A 19,014-nucleotide genomic window follows, 5' to 3' on the forward strand; every position below is an offset into this window, starting at 1 on the left:
TTACTAATAGAGAACTATTATAGGCATCTCATTAGTTTTTAATGTCTTTTATATATAAATTCAATATAAAATATAAATGGAAGAATAAGATGAAATTCATGTTACTTTAGTTATTGGTCAGTTTAACAGCCTTTTTTGCTACCTGAGGTAAAAGAGATGGAGGATGATAAACATGTAGTACGGGTGAGGTTTCTCTGCAGCGCTAGTATCTTTGCGGTTGGCAGTTTTGTATTTCACTCTTAAAGGAGCATTAATATTTAACAATTTGTCAGCCCCTATCAGTGACTCAGGTGTTGCAACAGTTTTGAAAGGTATTTGGCAAAGCCTGAATTACATAATTCATTATGGTTATATGTTTACACTGGTGACTAAATGGAAAAAAGTCTATTCATTGTTATACGTCATTTGATTAATCTGGTGTCAGGTACATTTCTGTCATACATTTAAGACACAAAATAAGTTTCAGTTGTTTTACATAATCTATTGTTTAAAGATTTATTAAGAATAACAAGACTTAATTTTTAGTCTAAAAGTTTCCATGTCCCGAAAAAGTCTCCCCAATAATGACGTTTATTAATAAACTTCACGATGTTAGTGATATCCTAAAACAGCAAAGTAAATATGTGGAAGGTGTGTTGGAGAACAGGGTAAAACATATTTATATGGACCAAAACTCATTACCAATAATTTGAAAGTTGTTTGTTAACCCTGTCAAACACCTGCTGATATTACTCAATATTGCAGCACCTTTTCAGGTGAATACAGCACGTGTTAACACCTCTAATTCTAGACACTGTGCAATATTAAATAAAAATGTGAGTCTCATTGATGCATTTTGTTTGTTTTATTGCTTTCAGAGCCTTTTTGAAGAAGCAACAGCAGCTTAGTGCTCTGAGGGTGATGCAGCGGAACTGTGCTGCTTACCTCAAACTCAGGAACTGGCAGTGGTGGCGACTATTTACTAAGGTGCTGTGCAAACTTCTCAACATAGACATGAAATGCAACCCACATTAAACATAATATACAACTAAAGGCAAGGCAGTGTGAGAGTAGAAAACCTTGTAACGTTGGGAATATTCTTTATATTTACCCCTTTCATCTCACCCAAACAGGTGAAGCCCTTGCTGCAGGTGACACGACAGGATGAGGAGATCCAAACCCGGGAAGCAGCGCTACAAAAAGCCAAAGAACAACTCACCCGAGCGGAGCAGGACTACACAGAGCTGGACAGGAAGCACGTTCAGGTAAACAAACCTCATCCTCATTGTGCTTCCTATCCACCACAGTTTTGTCTTTGCCTGTCTTACTGTCAGTCGGGGCCTCACTCATCACCACTCCTCCGTTTCTGTCACATTGTAGCTGATAGAGGAAAAGGCAGTGCTGGCTGACCAGCTGCAAGCAGAGGCAGAGCTGTTTGCAGAGGCGGAGGAGATGAGGGCCAGGTTAGCCAGTCGGAAACAGGAGCTGGAGGAGGTTCTGGGCGAGCTGGAGACTCGACTGGAGGAAGAGGAGGAGAGGGGTGTGCAACTGGCCAATGAGAAGAAGAAAATGCAGCAGAATATACAGGTTATAAAGTTGCTGTCTTTTTATGTCAAAACTTTGTAAGAATGATTGTAAATTGACATTAAAACAAGCTTACCTTGACATTGCTTTCTCTGGTTTTGTCAGGACCTAGAGGAGCAGTTAGAGGAGGAGGAAAGCGCCAGACAACGCCTCCTGCTGGAGAAGGTTACCCTGGAGACCAAAGTAAAGAGTCTGGAGACAGACCTGGTCACTGCAGTAGAGCAAAGAGACCGACTCGGCAAGGTGAGCGTCACATTAAATTTTGTCAAGCAATGAAAAAAAGGTTGTTTCACAACCTTAATAGCAAACCCAAGCATTACAGCAATACAATTACAGTTGCACACTTACATTTTTCTTCATTATGTTGGCTTCATTCAACATGATGAGACTGGGATTGCAATGAGGTAAAATGGGTCAGGAAGGGTTGCTACTTGAAAGCAATTATTCCTGCACAGTTACTAATAAAAAAATGTTTCACGCATCATCGTTTCTCTCTGAGCAGGAAAAGAAACAGCTGGAGGAGCGTCTGAATGAGGTCACCGACCAGCTCACTGAAGAAGAGGAAAAGACAAAAAGTTTGAACAAGCTCAAGAACAAACAGGAAGCTGTCATCGCTGACTTGGAGGGTAACTATGCTAAACGAATTTTGACCTTCACACAAATTTGTTTCCACACAAGTAATCACACTAAGGTTGACATTTATGTATTCAAGAAGCAGGTGTCCCAGCAGGAATGGACGCTCGAGTCCCGTCACATGCCCATAGATAGACAGACAGACAGACAGACAGAGATCATATGTCGCTGCATGAAGCTTTAAAATCAAGAGCTCCATTTGTACTTAGATCGAAAACAACATGCGGAAGACTTATTTGAAAGTAAATATGTCCAGAGCTTTTACACCTGCAAGAATCTTTCAGGCAGGTAAAAAAAATTCCTGTTTGATCTCAAAGATTTGACGAATTAGTCTACTCGTCTGTCAAGAGCTGCAGTTACACGTGTCAGGTCTGCTGAAGGTGCAGCCTGCTTCCCAGTTACAGGAATGCAACACCATCCCAGATGGTAGTGCGGAGGGGTTTTTGTATTTATTAGTGCTGTACAGTGTAACTGATGTGCAACAATCAGAAAGTAATGATTTATTTCTGTCACTCACTGGTTTGTTTTGACAAACATACCTCCTTCTGTTCAGGCACCTTATAGATGCACTATCCTTTTCTCTCTTAAGCCCAAATTCAGCTACTTGACAGTAAAATAACTCCAACAGAATGGTTTAAATCACAGTCTGAAGTTTAACTGTCTAATCCAGAATTCTATAAAAATATCTGAACATTTAACAAAATAGTCAAAACTCTGATTTTTGTGCACCCTTACTGAATGGAGGAGTCTGTTTTTTGCAGTGTCAGGGTTTCTGCAGTCAAAGCAAGGAGCATGACTCAAACTTAGGGTGAACAAGGCAGCCAAGAACTGTTTTAAGGTAGTTTACTGTTGGAGAACAGATATAAGTACAGGTACTAATGAAGAAAGTGGAAACAAGTTGAGGTAGGTGTGGCATGACAGGAGTTTAGTGACATCTGGTGGGTAGATGGGGAAATGCAGGCTTATTTACAACTGTAATAACTTTACTGTTTAAATTCTGTGATTTGTAACTTACTCCATTGCTATTTGCAGAGCGCCTAAAGCGTGAAGAGCAGGGTCGCTTAGAACAGGAGAAGTTTAAGAGGAGGATGGAGAGTGAAGCTATGGAGGCCCAGGAGCAGCTGTCAGACCTGGGAATGCTGTCCTCTGAGCTGAGAGGCAGTCTGGCTCAAAAGGAAAAAGAAATCACCTCCCTGCAGGGCCGGTGAGACACAGAAAAGTATCAGAGACGCAGTAACTAAAATATAAGCCTGTAATGGATTTTTGAAGTTTTTTTGTGAATCTCTCAGGTTGGAGGAAGAAGGTGCACGCCGTGCTGAAGCTCAGAGGTCTCTAAGGGAGGCCTTGTCCCAAGTGTCAGAGCTGAAGGAGGAAGTAGAGAATGAACGAGGGATGCGGGAAAGAGCAGAGAAACAACGGCGAGACCTGAGTGAGGAGCTGGAGGCTTTGAGAACTGAGCTAGAGGACACTCTGGACAGCACAGCTGCACAACAGGAGCTCAGGTAGATGATGAGGACAAAACAAAGTTTACATTTAGTGTTTTTGTTATCAGACCAGAACTCACACTTCTTATAACTCCACAGGTCTCGACGGGAAGCAGAGTTAAGTGAGCTCCAACGATGTGTTGAAGAGGAGACTCGCCGGCACGAGATCCAGCTTTCAGAAGTCAGAGTCAAACACAGCGCTGCCTTAGACAGCCTGCAGGAGCAGCTGGACAACAGCAAGAGAGTACGAGAAACACAGAAAAATTCAAATGCACATGCATGGAGACATGCGCAGTCTCTCACCGTGTCTCACCCATGCTCTGCTTCAGGCACGACAGTCCCTTGATAAAGCCAAGGCAGCGCTGGAGGAGGAGAGGCAGAATTTGACCTCTGAGCTCAAAAGCCTCCAAGCGAGTCGCTCAGAGAGCGAGAGGGGTCGTAAGAGGGCGGATAACCAGCTACAGGAACTGAGCGCCCGTCTGGCTCAGGCTGACAGAGAGAGGGAGGACAGGGAGGAGCGAATCCACAAGCTGCAGGTACAAATGAATAGGTACCAGTTTACTGGTTTGTGGTTTTAAGGTGTGTCAGTAAAGAAGTATTCTGTTTCTGTTCTGTTGAATGAATTTAACCTAAATGTGTCTCTTTTAGTGTGAGATTGAGTCCCTCTCCGGCAATCTGTCCTCCTCTGACTCCAAGTCTCTTCGGCTCGCTAAAGAAATGAGCAGCCTGGAGAGCCAGCTGCATGATGCAAGGGTAACAAATGCACACAGACACCAAGGCTGCATTTGATTTGGACATTAGCCTTTGACTGTTACAGACTCCTCATGTTTAAAAAAGAAAAAGTAACTATTTCTTTAAAGTCCAGAAGAAAATCCTCTGACTGTAGGAAATTAAAAGAACTTGATCCACTGATGACTCAAAAACAACCTCATATGCACCATTGCTCTTCTCTTTTAGGAACTGCTACAGGACGAAAGTCGCCAGAAGATGGCCCTTGCCTCAAGGGTGCGAGCACTGGAGGAGGAGAAGAATGGACTGATGGAACGACTGGAGGAGGAGGAGGAAAGAGGCAAAGAGCTGAGCCGACAGATCCAAACTCACAGCCAGCAGGTAAGTCTGAGGGCCGCAGTGAAACTGCTGCTTTAGAAAGATATCAGTTAACATTTTTCATAAAATCACAGAAGTGCTTTCCTTCAGACAGTCAGTATTAAATGTAAAGTTTTCTGTCTATATCTATGACTTATGTATGCACCCTGTGTCTGTTTTACTTCTACAGCTGACAGAGCTACGTAAGCAGTCAGAGGAGGTGAACAGTGCCGTGGAAGCTGGCGATGAGATACGCAGGAAGCTCCAGAGAGAGCTGGACAGTGCCATTCAAAGAGAGCGACAGAAGGAGGAGGAGAAAGAAAGAGTGGAGAGGCAGAGGGAGCGACTGAGGGAGGAAATAGAGGACATGACCATTGCCCTGCAGAGAGAGAGGCAGAACTGCACGGCCCTCGAAAAAAGGCAAAAGAAATTTGACCAGGTTAGAAACATATCACTGCTTCTCACATACGCACAAAGGCTGCAAATGTCTTTATGCGCAGTAACATTACCTCCTTGACCCCCCCAGTGCCTGGCAGAGGAGAAGGCGGTGAGTGCTCGGCTTGCAGAAGAGAGGGACAGAGCAGAAGCAGACAGCAGAGAGAAGGAAACAAGATGTCTAGCACTGTCCCGAGCCCTGCAGGTAAATTATTTGATAGACGGCACATAAATGTTTTTCATACATCTGTGTTTGTGATGGTAAATCGTCTGTCTTTCTGTGCGTAGGAGGCTCAGGACCAAAAAGAAGAGCTAGAGAGAGCCAACAAGCAGCTCCGTCTAGAAATGGAGCAGCTGGTGAACCAGCAGGACGATGTGGGCAAAAATGTAAGACTGTACACCTTGGGACTCTTTTTTTATTATTTCTGTCTCAGTCCTCTGTGAGTCACCATTTCTTAAATGCTTGTGCGTCAGGTCCATGAGCTGGAGCGCACACGGAGGACCTTGGAAACAGAAGCACAGAACCTGCGCATTCAGACGCAGGAGCTGGAGGAGGAGCTGTCAGAGGCAGAGAACTCAAGACTGAGGCTGGAGGTCACCCTGCAGGCGCTTAAGGCTCAGTTTGAAAGGGAGATCAGCAGCAACGAGGAAAAGGGAGAGGAGAAGAGAAGGGCCCTGAGCAAACAGGTAGGATGGAGAATGAAAAAGGAAAGTGCTGGTGTTTCTGGTATGTACTTTTTGTCCAAGTTAATCAGATTGTTTATGTTCTTCTTTTGATCCCAGGCAAGGGAGTTAGAGATCCAGCTGGAGGAGGAGAGGAGTCAGCGGTCTCAGTCTGTGTCATCCAAGAAGCAGCTGGAAGCAGAACTGCAGGAAGCTGAGGCCCAGGTGGAGACAGCCAACCGTGGCAAAGAGGAGGCGATGAAGCAGCTTCGAAGGCTGCAGGTAAAACAGGGTACCCACACCTATTTAAAAAGTCAGTTTCCTGTAAATGTCAGTGTACTTAATTTAAAAATATCCTTATCAGGGTCAAATGAAGGAGGTTCTGCGCGAGCTAGATGAGGCAAAGGTGACTCGAGATGACGTCATCTCCCAATCAAAAGACAGTGAAAAGAAAATCCAAACACTGGAAGCAGAGGTCCTGCATCTTACAGAGGTGTGTATGTCTATGTCTGTGCAAAAAAACCCCATCCAATATAAATATTAAGATATCTTGCATTTGTTTTTAACCAATCTTTTCTGTCTGCATGAACGTCTTTGTGCAGGAGCTGGCTGTATCAGAGAGGCAGAAGCGACAGGCCCAGCAGGAGAGAGACGAGATAGCAGACGAGATGGTCAGCAGCAGTTCTGGAAAGTGAGTTTAACTTTACCTCTGATGCATTTTGTTGATTTGAGGGGGGGTTTGTGCACCTGTGGTGTTGTTACTGAGATTGCCTTTGTCCAGGAATGTGCTGAGCGAAGAGAAGCGGAGGTTGGACGCACGAGTCAATCAGCTGGAAGAAGAGCTGGAAGAAGAGCAGACTAACAGTGAACTGTTGACAGAGAGACTACGGAAGACAGCCCTACAGGTATGTTCACTCTACAAGTGTCTCGGTCACACACTTTGAAGCACACACTCATCACAGCTACATTTCAACTGCAGGTGGAGACTCTGACTGTGCAGCTGCAGGGAGAGAGGACTCTGGCCCAGAAAGCAGAGGCGGCTCGAGAGCAGCTGGAGAAGCAGAACAAGGAGCTGAAGGCCCGGCTTGGGGAGATGGAGGGAGCAGTAAGGGGCAAACATAGGATGAGTGTCGCTGCCCTGGAGGCAAAAATTGAGACGATGGAGGAGCAGCTGGAACAAGAGAGACAGTACGAGAAACAGACACATGCATCAGTACAAAAATCTTCCAGTTTACAAAGCTGTAACCTGCTAAAAAGAATTCAGGAATTAAATTGTTTTATAACACAAACTGTACATAAAAATAGACAAGGACTCTTTGGAATCACCCTTTGGTTTGCAGCTACCATTTGAAGTCCACAATTTAGTATTTTGTCCTTTACTTTATTTTTTTAATTTTTGTTTGGACTAGAGGTAGTTGTCAGCTAATGCTAGCCCCCACTAGCTAACAAGGAGCGTCTATAATTTATATTGAACTGGATTCTAACTTTGGTTGGTGAAAAATCTACTTACAAGAAAACAGACTTACTGGAGACACTGAACAGTCATCTCTTTATGGGCTCTTTTAGAAAAACCAAATGCTGAAAGAAGCTTTGTATTAAATCATGAATAGGTTCAGGCCTTAGTTTAATTTTTCAGTGGTGTAGGCCGCTTCTTGTTTCATACATAAAACTAAGAGTTTCTTTATCAGTTTAAAGTAAATTTGTTAGTTACATTGAATATTAATAATAATAATAATGTACACTTTATTGATCCCCATGGGTAAATTACTCTCTCTGCATTTGACCCATTCACTCAGTGAAGCAGTGGGCAGCCACTAAGCAGGCGCACCAGGGAGCAGTGTGCTGCTCCTTTGCTTAGGGGTAGCCGTTCAGTGGATTCAAATCCCCCGACCTTCCAATCATGGGGCGACCACTCTACCTACTGAGCTATGCCTGCCCCAATTGGGCCCTTTATAAATGTGTTAATTAGAACAGAGCTTGAAAACCTACCTATACAGTCACTGGACACCTTGCTAGTATCAGGTCTCAGCCTTAATTTCATTCAGATTGGCCTTACTTCTTCATGGCAAAGATTCAACAAGGTGCTGGAAACATTTTGCTCCATGTTGACATGACAGCATCACACAGTTGCTGCAGATTTGTCGACTGCACATCCATGATGTGAATTCCCCTTTCTACGAAATCCAAAAGCTGGTCTGCTGGACTGGGATCTGGTGACTGAGGAGGCCATTTGAGAATAATGATCTCAAAAAACCTATTTGAGATTACTTGAATCAAATTATGAATGTGAATGTGAAAGTATCCAGTTGTCCTGCTGGAAGCAGGCATCAAGAGATTGGTACACTTAAATCACCTTTCTTCCCCATTCTAAATTTCAGTTTGGTCTTTAGCAGTTGCTGCCATGTGATTGGCTGAGTAGGTGTATGTCTAAAGGAGCAGTTCAATAATTGTACCTAATAAAGTGGCCTATGATAATAGGTTACATTTACAACATTTATTAACAAAACGACACATGCGAACTGTGCCGTGATTGTAAATACATGGCATGGGGCGTATGAGGGTTTTCAGTGTTATAGGCCAAGCAATTACTGCCGGACAGATTTAGAATCACTAAACATCCGAGGGAAAAAAAGTCATCATTGATTGTAACAACCCTGTTTGTCCCTCAGGGAGCGAGCAATTGCCAACAAACTGATGCGGAAGACGGAAAAGAAACTGAAGGAGGTGATGATGCAGGCAGAAGATGAGAGGAGGCATGCAGACCAGTACAGAGAGCAGGTGAGAAAATTAAGATTACCCTGACTGCACCGTGCAGGTCAGTCACATTTATCTAAGTATGCTCAGAATAGCATTGTCAACAACAGGGCATTAAATAATCATTTAATGGGTATCAGGTCAGCTAAGCTTGCTGCTTTAATTGTGTCCGAGGGCAGTGTGTTGAAAAATCATCCTAAAATGAGTGATTTATCCAGCTCAGTCCAGACTAATCCTAATCCTGCATTGGCATCTGTGTGTTCATCGTGAAGTTAGAACATGTTCCACCACAAAATATAAATCCCTCAGTCACAGCAGAGACACTGACTCTCCTCCCAAAGCATCATCTGCAATAATCTGCCAGGTTTAATCTGACTCCTGATCCCCATCGGTCCTCCTGTCCTCACACTAATCTCTCCATTTAAATATCTGTCCCTGCTCCTTCTTCTTGGTCTCTCTTTTCCTGCAATCTCTTGTCAACTCGACCTCTCTGCTGCGCTCTGTCCTTTCCCTCCTCTTCCTCCTCCCTGCTCTTCTCCTGCAGCTGGATAAGTCGATGGTCCGACTGAAGCAGCTGAAGAGGCAGCTGGAGGAGGTGGAGGAGGAGAACTCTCGCTCCAGTGCCCAGAAGAGGAAGCTGCAGAGGGAGCTGGAGGAACTCACTGACAGCAGCCAGACCATGAACCGCGAGATATCCTCCCTCCGCAACCAGCTCAGGTAAGTGTGTGTGTGTGAGTGTGTTGGTTCATGTATTTATCTGTGGCTTCACTTACTGTTGATTTTGTTAACACCCCATTAATTTCTCATCGTTTTTTTTTTTTTGCTTTGCTCTTTTGTTGCGTCCATTTTTGTCCACGTAACACTGACACATTACCCATCTGTCTGCGACACTCAGCTTCCCCGAATGGAGACCAGATATGTAGGTCATTGTTTTTTTTATTATTATTATTTCTTGTTCTCATTTGTTTGTCTGTTGTCTTGTGTGTTTGTCTTTGTGTTTGTGTATGAAAAGCCTGCAGCTTTCCATACACAAACACAAAGTTGAGTAGTTTGCTTATATTTTTGTCTCTAGCATATTTACACAGTTCTCTGTTTAGGGGGAAAAAATAGCTTTCTTGGTGAAATTTGGATGGAAAGTTTGAATATTCTTAGTCATTTTTTAGAAAGAGTGGAAACAGTTAACCTGAAAATGTTAAACGTTAATTCTGAGCCCTGTTTTTTGGAATCTCATAAACTAAACAGTTAAGTAACTGAATAATAATAAAAACACATTTTTTAACTCCCGCTTCCTTTTTGTCCAGACGTGCTGCGCTGCCTCTGTCGATGCGTGGACGCAGAGCATTGGTTGATGACCTTTCATTAGAGAACTCCGATTCAGAAGAGCCTCCTGCCTCACCCACCCCCTCCTCTGGGGTCCCAGGGACCCCGACTCCGTCCTCAGAACACAGCCTGGACCCTCCGCCTCCCTACAGTGTCAACAACGCAGAGTGACAGGCACACATCTGCTTAGCTACACAAACAACGCACACGCACACACAAGCATCAGCCTCAGAGCCTCGACTGCTCGCGGTGATGCAGAGGCAGGCACACAGCACATAGCTACACTAGTTTTAAATTAAATGCCATGTAGGATAAATATCAGGCAGTTAGTTGTAAAGCATCCTCCCTGATATAGCGATGCTCTTTAAGATTTTGCCTCATTTTTTTCTCAACAAGTACAGAAAATGTGTTTTAAAAAAAAAGAAATTTTACAAAGCGTCAACTGGAATTGATTTTATTTTATAAAACAACAAAGACTTGAAGTTTCTACATTACCACCTCTGTAATGCACTTCTCATAAACTAAACTACATCTGCTCACTAAGCAGTAAAAAACTTTTACATTTGGATTTATTTACAAACATTTGATGTGGATTGAATACACAGATCAGGGCTGCTGGAAGATGACAATCTGTATTCATGTTACACGAGCAGTCAAGTACACACATGGAGCGGAGAATTCGCCTTCGATATGAGTGTGAGTTAACTTTTTAAACTTGGAAGAATTTGGCAAAAAGAAAGAAAATTGTCATCTAAACACAGTGCTGCACATTTTCTAAGTTGGCCTAACAGATAATAATAAGAAACCGGGATGCATTACATCGTTTTCATATCACCTGTCACAATTACAGTGACACAAAGAGCTGAAAGCAGCCGACATGCAGACAGACTCGCTGCTTTAGACGATAAACTCTTTTCTATAGATTAGAAACAGTACGTTGTTAGACCACGCAGTAGATAGTATTAGATAGTTTCTTTATCTTAAAGTCTTAACATATTGCATCAGAAATTTTGAATTTGTATAATTTATATCAAATACCAACTTAAGTTATTGATCACTGCTTGTTTTCTGTCTTGTGTGTGTGTGTGTGGGGGGGGGGGCATGTTAGTCTGAAAATTCCTCTTCATGCTGGCTCTGAACCAGGTTACTTTAAAGGACAGCTAAGACTTGTTTCTGTCAGCATCTCAGCATCGGGTTGCAGATGTGAATTTGCATGGAAGACCTCTCTGGTTAACATTATTGCTGGTTTTAAAAAGAAAAAGGAAAAGGGGAAAGAAGAAGAAGTACACATTTATGGATTCTCTTCAATGGCAACATAACTGGAAATGACTTGTGGAGGACTGTATTCATTCATATTTTTATCCAAAGCAGAACAAATGGTTAGAATGGGTCTTATTTTCTTGTTTTAGAACGATAAAGGCGTTACATTTTATTTTGACAAGCATCTTGTACACTGTAAGGTTGATTTTACTGGTTTACTGTGTAAATTATTAATCAAACAAAGCTTTTCTGTTTAACCAAACGGTGGGCGTACGGATGAGAAAAGGGACTTAAATTTGTAGTTACCGTAGAGTAGCTGTAGAATAGAATAGATGACGGGAGTAGAGGCTGGTTGGGTTTTCTAACATGTCTTGAGTAGAATAAACTCTGCCTCTGCTCGCGGGTCCTGTGTAGAAGATTAGAATATAACTGAGCGTTAGGCTCAAAGCATTTTCATGGACTAGTAGTGTTAGATTTAAAAAAAAAAAAAGACAGTGGAAACAATGAGGAGTGAACTTTTATGGAGTAAATGGCAAATAGAAAAAGAAGTTGCTTTTCTTTTTTTTACCCTGTCAACTCAAGATGACATTATCTTACACCTGCTCTGATAACCCTGCTGTGAAGCCCACTTTTAAAGTTTTTTCTTCAGACCGTCTCCATTGTCATATCTTCTATTTTTAAAAGATGGCCTTTTTTATAGCTTTTATATAGTTTAGTTTATGACCTTCTGCTGCACTGGGGGGGTCTTAACAAATTGGCAGATGCTGTCTAAAGAAGCAGTTCAACCTTTTGGGAAATTTTCTTTCTTGCTTAATGTTAGTATCAGTCTCTTTTTTACCTGCATTTTAAAGCTGCAGCCAGTTAACTTAGCAAATAGGAACTGGGGAACATATAGTCTGGCCTCACTGTGAAACCTGACATTCATATCTGCAGAAGAAGCTGAGCTACAAAAAGAAAAAAGTGGCAATTTCACCTGCAGGTTATGTGTACAACTATTTTTTAATTATTAAATTACCAAATTTGGTTGAGTCTAATTTTAGAATTAAAATTTTAAAAGGGCTGTCTTTTTACCTGGCTAGGTTCGAGATCAGTTCTTTGGAAGGAGAGTTAAATGAGATATAAAACACCTCTGACTTGGGCTTTAGCTTTTGTCAAGTCAGCTAAAGCCTCAGTCATACATACTAGAAATCAGCTGGCAACCTCCAGTTGCTAGGGAAAAATCTGTATAACCCCACTCAACTGGCAAGTGGTTGCTGGAGGTTGCTGGCTGTCATCAGGCGAGTGCTGCAGCAAAAACCTTGTTGTGATTTCTTTGGTGGCTAGCAGGTTGCACTTCCATGCCAGCTATGGTCATGGTCAGTTTGTATGGAAGACTCTTAGTGCTGCTTAGCAAGTAAATTGGGAATGTTGAAAACAAGTCTGCGCCTTCCATGTAAGCTACTGACGACTGCCGGTCACTATGCCTGTGTGACGGGGGCCTAACGTAAAGAAAGCCTGCCTATGTTGAACTCTCCTCCAGTAATCCAGTAATGTAGTAATATAATTCTTTAATTTTCCACCTAACAAACTGGATATTACTCAATAATCTACAAACCTTATGTGCTGATAGGATAGGTGAATTCAGTTGTTTTTAGGGTTTCTGCCTTTATGCTAAGCTAACTAGCTGCTGGGTGTAGTTTTGCATTAAATGTACAGACCTGTGAAAGCCACAGATCATCTAATGAAAGCCAATTTCCCAAATGGCACAAATACAACGAATGTCACTGATGCTTTAACTGGAAAATCTGAACTAATGAAAGCTTCGGATCATGTAGCTGAAACCATAAATGTTGCTCTGAATGTCAGAATCAGAATCGCGTTTATTGGCCATGTATATGCACATACAAGGAATTTGGTTCTGGTAGATGATGGCTCTCAAGCACAGCCATGTAAATCACAACAACATGTAAAAAACACAATACACACACACACACACACACGCATATATATACATGTACACATGCATACACATACATACACGAACATACACAAAGCTGTGTAAACCAACCATAAATAACCAATCTAAATGTTATATACATAAAATACAGGATGAGAGAAATGAAGTGAAGTGAAATGAATACCACAGAATGTACATAAGGTACAGGTAAGGTTCTGATTCTGAATGTGTTTATTATTCTAAATCAGCGGTCCCCAACCTTTTTTGAACCACGGACTGGTTAATGTCCGACAATATTTTCACGGACCGGCCATTAAGGTGTTGCGCAGATAAATACAACAAAATAAAATGATACGACCAAGTCAAAAAGTGTGGTATTTTTTAAATATAATAATAAACACGAATTCACTTTGTAATTGTGTTTCCTCCTGAACAACATTGAGAGTAACATCCACCTCTCTGATGCTTAATGCCCTCTGGTCGCTATGGTAACACGTAAATATTTCTTTCAAAATAATACACACAACTACAACACGGGAAAAGACCCAGGGAAACCGAGTTAACGACAAAAACCCTGAAAACCATACATGTCATACCCGGGCCTCAACTCGCGGCCTGGTATTAAACGACTCATGGACCAGTACCGGTCCGGGGATTGGGGACCACTGTTCTAAATAGTCCTATATTATCTACACTATACGGAAAAGAATCAATAATCCTGGTGGAGTTTATCATTGATTACACACGTGACCACTACAGTAGTTTTCGGTAATCAGGGTTGTCATCACTGTTTAAGTTAACATGCCTCTGATGAACTGATAAAAACAATTTTATTAATCTGCAGTCATCCCACATGCATCCATATTTTTTGCCATGCCATGATTCACAGTTAGTGACAGAAAAAATATGTGACTCAAGAAAGACTACTGACGACATATATTTAACACCCAACTAAAGGGTTTTAATTTTTATTTTCTGTATGTGTTACTCTTTTGTTTTAGTAATATCCAAAGGGTTTTGATTGAACTTTTATGTTTCTTTTAGTTTTTTTGTGTAAATGCTGCACTTTATAGTGTAAAACAACCAGACACTGTCAGTACGTTCTGTCTGCTTTGTCACGCGGTTTGTCACAAAAAAAGGCCGACATAGCATCAAGCCAAATGAGCTGACGTGGTCTCTCTGAACTACTCAATAACTCTTATTAAACAATGTGTATCAAATAGACCAAAATCTGAAGACAAACGGATTAAACCGCTGGATCGAGGGCAAAAGAGCTCTGTTTACCTGTAGCAAGAGACAAGGCCGGTGCTTCTCAAAAGTGTTATTTTACTTTTCTCTGTCTGTGTTTGTTTATGGCGACTGTGGAACCATTTTGAAAATGTGTTTTATTGTTTTAGCCTCTTTTTTAAATTATGCTGTAATAATAAAACATCTGACCGGGGTTAACTTTAATATATGTCGTTGGTTATTATTATTACTTTGTGTCCATTTTATTTGGATAATGGGTAACATTTCATACTCCTCACTGTAATCAGTGCACAGACTGACACTCTTACATGTTAAACATAACCCATACTGTAAAAAAAAAAAAAAGAATTCCATAGAAAAACGGAAAATGTCCTGGTAATTTTCTGCCAGTACATTTTCTGGGGTTTTTTTTTGTTTTTTTTTACAGAAGTTGAAGAACCTTTCCATAAATGATCAAATGGAAAATTCAGTAGATTTACAGTATACTCTCTGTAGTATTTATGGACATTTGCTTCAGTTATAAAATGGAAAATAATATTACCATTTACAGACACCTCTTTTCACTGTAACTCATGAAATGTAGTTCTTTATATCCTTAACCATACATTTCTATACAATTACAAACTAATATACCATTTGCTCAAAAATTCATAAATTAAAACTTTTTAAATTAATCTGTGCTTAGTACACAAAAACATTGGTAAAATTAATGTTAAACAATCGTTTATTCTCCTCAAAATATAATGACAGCATCCAATCTCATCATAAAACAACTAAACAGCTAATACATACACAAAATAATGCACAAACTTTCAAATTTGAGCATTTTTATTTCCTTGAAATCAGTTTGCTGTCATGTAAATTTGTATATACATTCAATCAAGTGGCTCCAAGTGTTTTCTTTAAACATGACACCTGACAAATAAAAAATGTAATGATTAACGATATGTTCACATTTAATAATATCCAGAGTACGTTTAAGTTAGAATCACAGCCTTGTGGTTGTTTTTGCCTCAGCCAAACAGTTAAGGTGTGGTTTACATCCATGTCTGTCCTCTTATGATACAGTATACACATGTACTCCAGGAACAAAAAGACATTTTAAAAAGTTTCTTTTTTGTTGCTGTCGTTTATGTCTAAGTTTAAAAAAAAATGAATAAAAATACAAAGGATTAGGGCTGTGTAATATGACCAAAATATCATATCCGGAAATAAGACATTTCTCATTCTGATAATCATATATATCACAGAATAGTGCATTGTCTGTACACTCTGGGTGTTGTGTACCTGGAGTCGAGTGTTTTGACCGATGTATGAAACTATATATTTTTTAGACATAAGTTGTAGTTGCCTCATCTTCACTGGCCATGCTGGTATTTTCTGTGCCTGTATCCATATGGTGACCATCCAAACAATGAACAAATATTGCGGTGAACACTGTATTTTGTGACACCACGAAACAAATGATATATGATAAATGATAAGGATAAATATGAAACGATGGGTGTTTTCATTTCATCATCCTATATCTATCGTCATATCGAGCAGCCCAACTAAGGATTATAATACATGTAGAGTTGCATACACATAACAGCATTCTGTTGCAACATAAGCAGTTTATAATGAAATTAACATACATACCTTGAAAAAACTAAATCAACCACTACATTAAACTCACCTTGACCAGGCTTTTTCTTCATTTTCTGACACCAGCTGCTCTGGATCATCACCACCTTGCATCTTCATCTTTTTTTCACTCGGTGAAGTCTTTCCTTTTCTTGGCTCTGAACTGAAAAACCAAAGTGTGTGATCTAGGGCTGCCACGATTAGTCGACTAATCACGATTATGTCGACTATCAAAATGGTCGACAACTAATTTAATAATCGACACGTCGTTTGAAGCTTTGTAAGATCTCAAAAGACGCAGGAATAAGTAGCAGGATTTAAGAGTGTAATAACGGACTGAAACAGAAGATGGTAGCACTGCATGTACAAGGATGCCAGCTGCCGTTAAACCCCGAAGAAGAAGAAGCGGTGTCCGGTAACGTAGCTGTGTCCAAATTCAGGAACGGCTTCCTCCTGTGCCCGCATTTGTATGCCAATTACGTTACAGCAACACAACGAAGACTGTCCAAATTCGAAGCTGTGTAAACCTCAAATATCTGCTCAGTTTATCAAGACACCACATATTCTCAAAAGCGCTCCGATGTTTTCGGAGACGTCAGTTACCCACCAGCTCGATAGCTAGCTGGGGTTCATGAGAGAGATCTTTTTTCAGTATTTTATTTGTCCATCCATCCATCTTCTTCCGCTTATCCGAGGTCGGGTCGCGGGGGTAGCACTAAGCAAGAAGGTTTTCCAGTCAGTTCCGGTCAGGTCGCTCTCAGCCAGCCTCCTCCAGCGTTTATCAAGACACCACCATATTTGCTATATTTTATTTGTTCCTGAGTAAATCGGTTTGGCTGAGATTAAAGTTATAGTTTTTACACAGCTGAATAAACGTCAAGCAGACAACTGATTATCAGAAGTGTGAGATGCTCGAGAATATACTCCGGTGTCCTGTTATATTTTAAATAGCAAGGAGGGTTTATTAGCAACTCCATCAAAACAATCTGCAAATGTCATTAAAATTTAATAAACTATCATCTTGTCTTTATTTTTAGTTAGCACCAGGTTAGTCAAGTTACTTGAAAAAAGTAATCAGTAACTAATTACTGATTACTTCCCCAAAAAGTAATCCCGTTACTTTACTGATTACTTATTTTCAAAAGTAATTAATTACTTAGTTACTTAGTTATTTTTAAAAACACGATATTACAACCTGAATAGGTGATAAAGCGATAGATCTTTCAACCCAATTCTACTTTTTCAAGTTCAAGTTCAAATTTTATTCGCCACATGCAGTGCAGGTTGCCCTGCAGTGGAATGAACCCGCCCCCCGACCTTACACACACAACACAGACATCACATGGGGATACAAGTCAGAGAACGGTTGCATTACAGAAAAAACACTGAAATGTACACTACAATGGGAAAGTACAAGAGGAAAAAAGAGACCTCTACTCATGCTGGGCTATAGGAGGACAGCATGAGAACAGGAAACAAAAAAACTCCTCTGCACAGAAAGCACATAAATGTCCACAGTACAACATTATAGAGCACGTGACCAGCAACAGGGTTGGGTAGGGGATAAGGAGTAATCCCAGGCAACACAGCAGCCATCCTGCCACTGCGCCGACTCTCCAGCGGGGCCCAGACCCGCCTCGTGTTCCCAGGAGGCAACAAGCATCGAAGGCATTGGAAGGGGAGGGGGGATGTGTGAGTGCTTATCAGTGTAAATGTATGTGTGTGCGTGTCCATAGTTCAGCTGAGACAGTGTCCTTCGCCCTACCAGGCTAAGTAAACAGTCTACCAGCCAACCCAGGTGGCCTTGCATAGAGTGGGAAGAACAGTCAACACACAGTCGTTATCAGGGAGTTTTTGTTCGGCTCCAGCCTTGAGCCCACAGCTGGCACCGAGGGGTATCCGCATTGATGTTGATGTTGTTGATTTTTCTTTTATGCGAGCAGCTCATGAGAATTTCAAAGCTGTTCTTTAACACTCCGACACTGGTCTCTCAATCTCCCGTTGGAGAACCGTGAGCTTCTCCACGATGTTATCAAACTTATGATTTGTGGTCTTCTCATTCTTGTATGATGCATAATCCATCATACAAAATGTAATCAAATGGAAAAGTCTCTTTTTTTTACTTGTTTTATCAGTTTTAATCTTTTAACTTTATGCATCAAGCAAAAATTTAATTATATGCAACATTCTCTGACTTGAAGAAATTAGTTTAACATTTAAACCTATTTTCTGCACATTCCAGCACATAAAATAAAATATTTTTTGTGTTTACACTCACTCTTTCAAATAGATGCAAGTAAAACACAGCAGAAAATAAATAAAGTCAAAGACTAGCGGTCCTGTTGCTCTATTTTCACCTGTAAAGCAGGAGTGGGTAGGCGGAGGTTTACCCTGGTGCAGGTGTGCCGCAGCGGTCAGTGGAAGAATCCGCGAGTTTCTCTGTGAATTTCCCATTACGTCGTTGCGCACTCGGTGCTTGTTTAGGGTTTTTTTCGCTGTAAAAAGAAGTTTTCTTCCCACGCACAACGGACACTAATGTTTTTGTCACTTTTTATGGAATCAAACTCAAAGTAAGGTCAGTACTTCCACGCTTTAAACGCTGCACGCTCATACTCTCTCCCACTCGATATATGATCCATTGTTGATCTGCACACAGCTGTTGTCACGAACGGCGCACTCGCTTACGTCACTGTCATGAGACATTCTCGCAAAAAAAATCACGGTTTTAGTAACGCAGTAACGCAGCGTTCCTACGGGAAAGTAACGGTAATCTAATTACCGTTTTTGCAATAGTAATCCCTTACTTTACTCGTTACTTGAAAAAAGTAATCAGATTACAGTAACTGCCCATCTCTGATTAGCACATACCTTAAACACTTAAAGCTGTAAGCTAATGATAGTTATATAAGAGCAGATGCATGCTGGTGCAATAAGCTGCACTTTTACATCCACTGGATGCATGATCTGATTAGTTGACTAATCGCAAAAATAATCGGTGACTCGTCG

General features: G+C 41.1%; 1 protein-coding gene across 8 annotated transcripts in view; it reads left to right on the plus strand.

Moving 5' to 3' along the window:
• The window catches only part of myh14 (myosin, heavy chain 14, non-muscle), a 31,551-nt gene extending 16,821 nt beyond the window's left edge, over positions 1-14,730 (plus strand). For 6 of the 8 annotated variants that reach the window (XM_014341454.2, XM_014341458.2, XM_014341455.2 and 3 more), the window contains 24 exons: positions 858-966; positions 1,113-1,244; positions 1,360-1,566; positions 1,669-1,806; positions 2,066-2,189; positions 3,229-3,400; positions 3,486-3,698; positions 3,780-3,924; positions 4,010-4,216; positions 4,329-4,433; positions 4,638-4,790; positions 4,957-5,205; positions 5,293-5,406; positions 5,490-5,588; positions 5,676-5,888; positions 5,985-6,146; positions 6,229-6,357; positions 6,467-6,555; positions 6,646-6,769; positions 6,844-7,052; positions 8,534-8,642; positions 9,163-9,335; positions 9,514-9,537; positions 9,920-14,730. In XM_014341454.2, coding sequence (XP_014196940.1) covers positions 858-966; positions 1,113-1,244; positions 1,360-1,566; positions 1,669-1,806; positions 2,066-2,189; positions 3,229-3,400; positions 3,486-3,698; positions 3,780-3,924; positions 4,010-4,216; positions 4,329-4,433; positions 4,638-4,790; positions 4,957-5,205; positions 5,293-5,406; positions 5,490-5,588; positions 5,676-5,888; positions 5,985-6,146; positions 6,229-6,357; positions 6,467-6,555; positions 6,646-6,769; positions 6,844-7,052; positions 8,534-8,642; positions 9,163-9,335; positions 9,514-9,537; positions 9,920-10,109 — 3,589 coding nt within the window. In that variant the 3' untranslated portion in view covers positions 10,110-14,730. Of the gene's footprint in view, positions 1-857; positions 967-1,112; positions 1,245-1,359; positions 1,567-1,668; positions 1,807-2,065; positions 2,190-3,228; positions 3,401-3,485; positions 3,699-3,779; positions 3,925-4,009; positions 4,217-4,328; positions 4,434-4,637; positions 4,791-4,956; positions 5,206-5,292; positions 5,407-5,489; positions 5,589-5,675; positions 5,889-5,984; positions 6,147-6,228; positions 6,358-6,466; positions 6,556-6,645; positions 6,770-6,843; positions 7,053-8,533; positions 8,643-9,162; positions 9,336-9,513; positions 9,542-9,919 lie in introns of all 8 variants that reach the window. The other 2 variants (XM_005946628.3, XM_005946622.3) reach the window with 2 other exon arrangements.
• The last annotated feature ends 4,284 nt before the right edge of the window (positions 14,731-19,014 follow it).

The sequence above is a fragment of the Haplochromis burtoni genome, unplaced genomic scaffold, assembly GCF_018398535.1.
Source record: "Haplochromis burtoni strain Fernald_Lab_line unplaced genomic scaffold, NCSU_Asbu1 Contig_497, whole genome shotgun sequence".
Taxonomy (NCBI): domain Eukaryota; kingdom Metazoa; phylum Chordata; class Actinopteri; order Cichliformes; family Cichlidae; genus Haplochromis; species Haplochromis burtoni.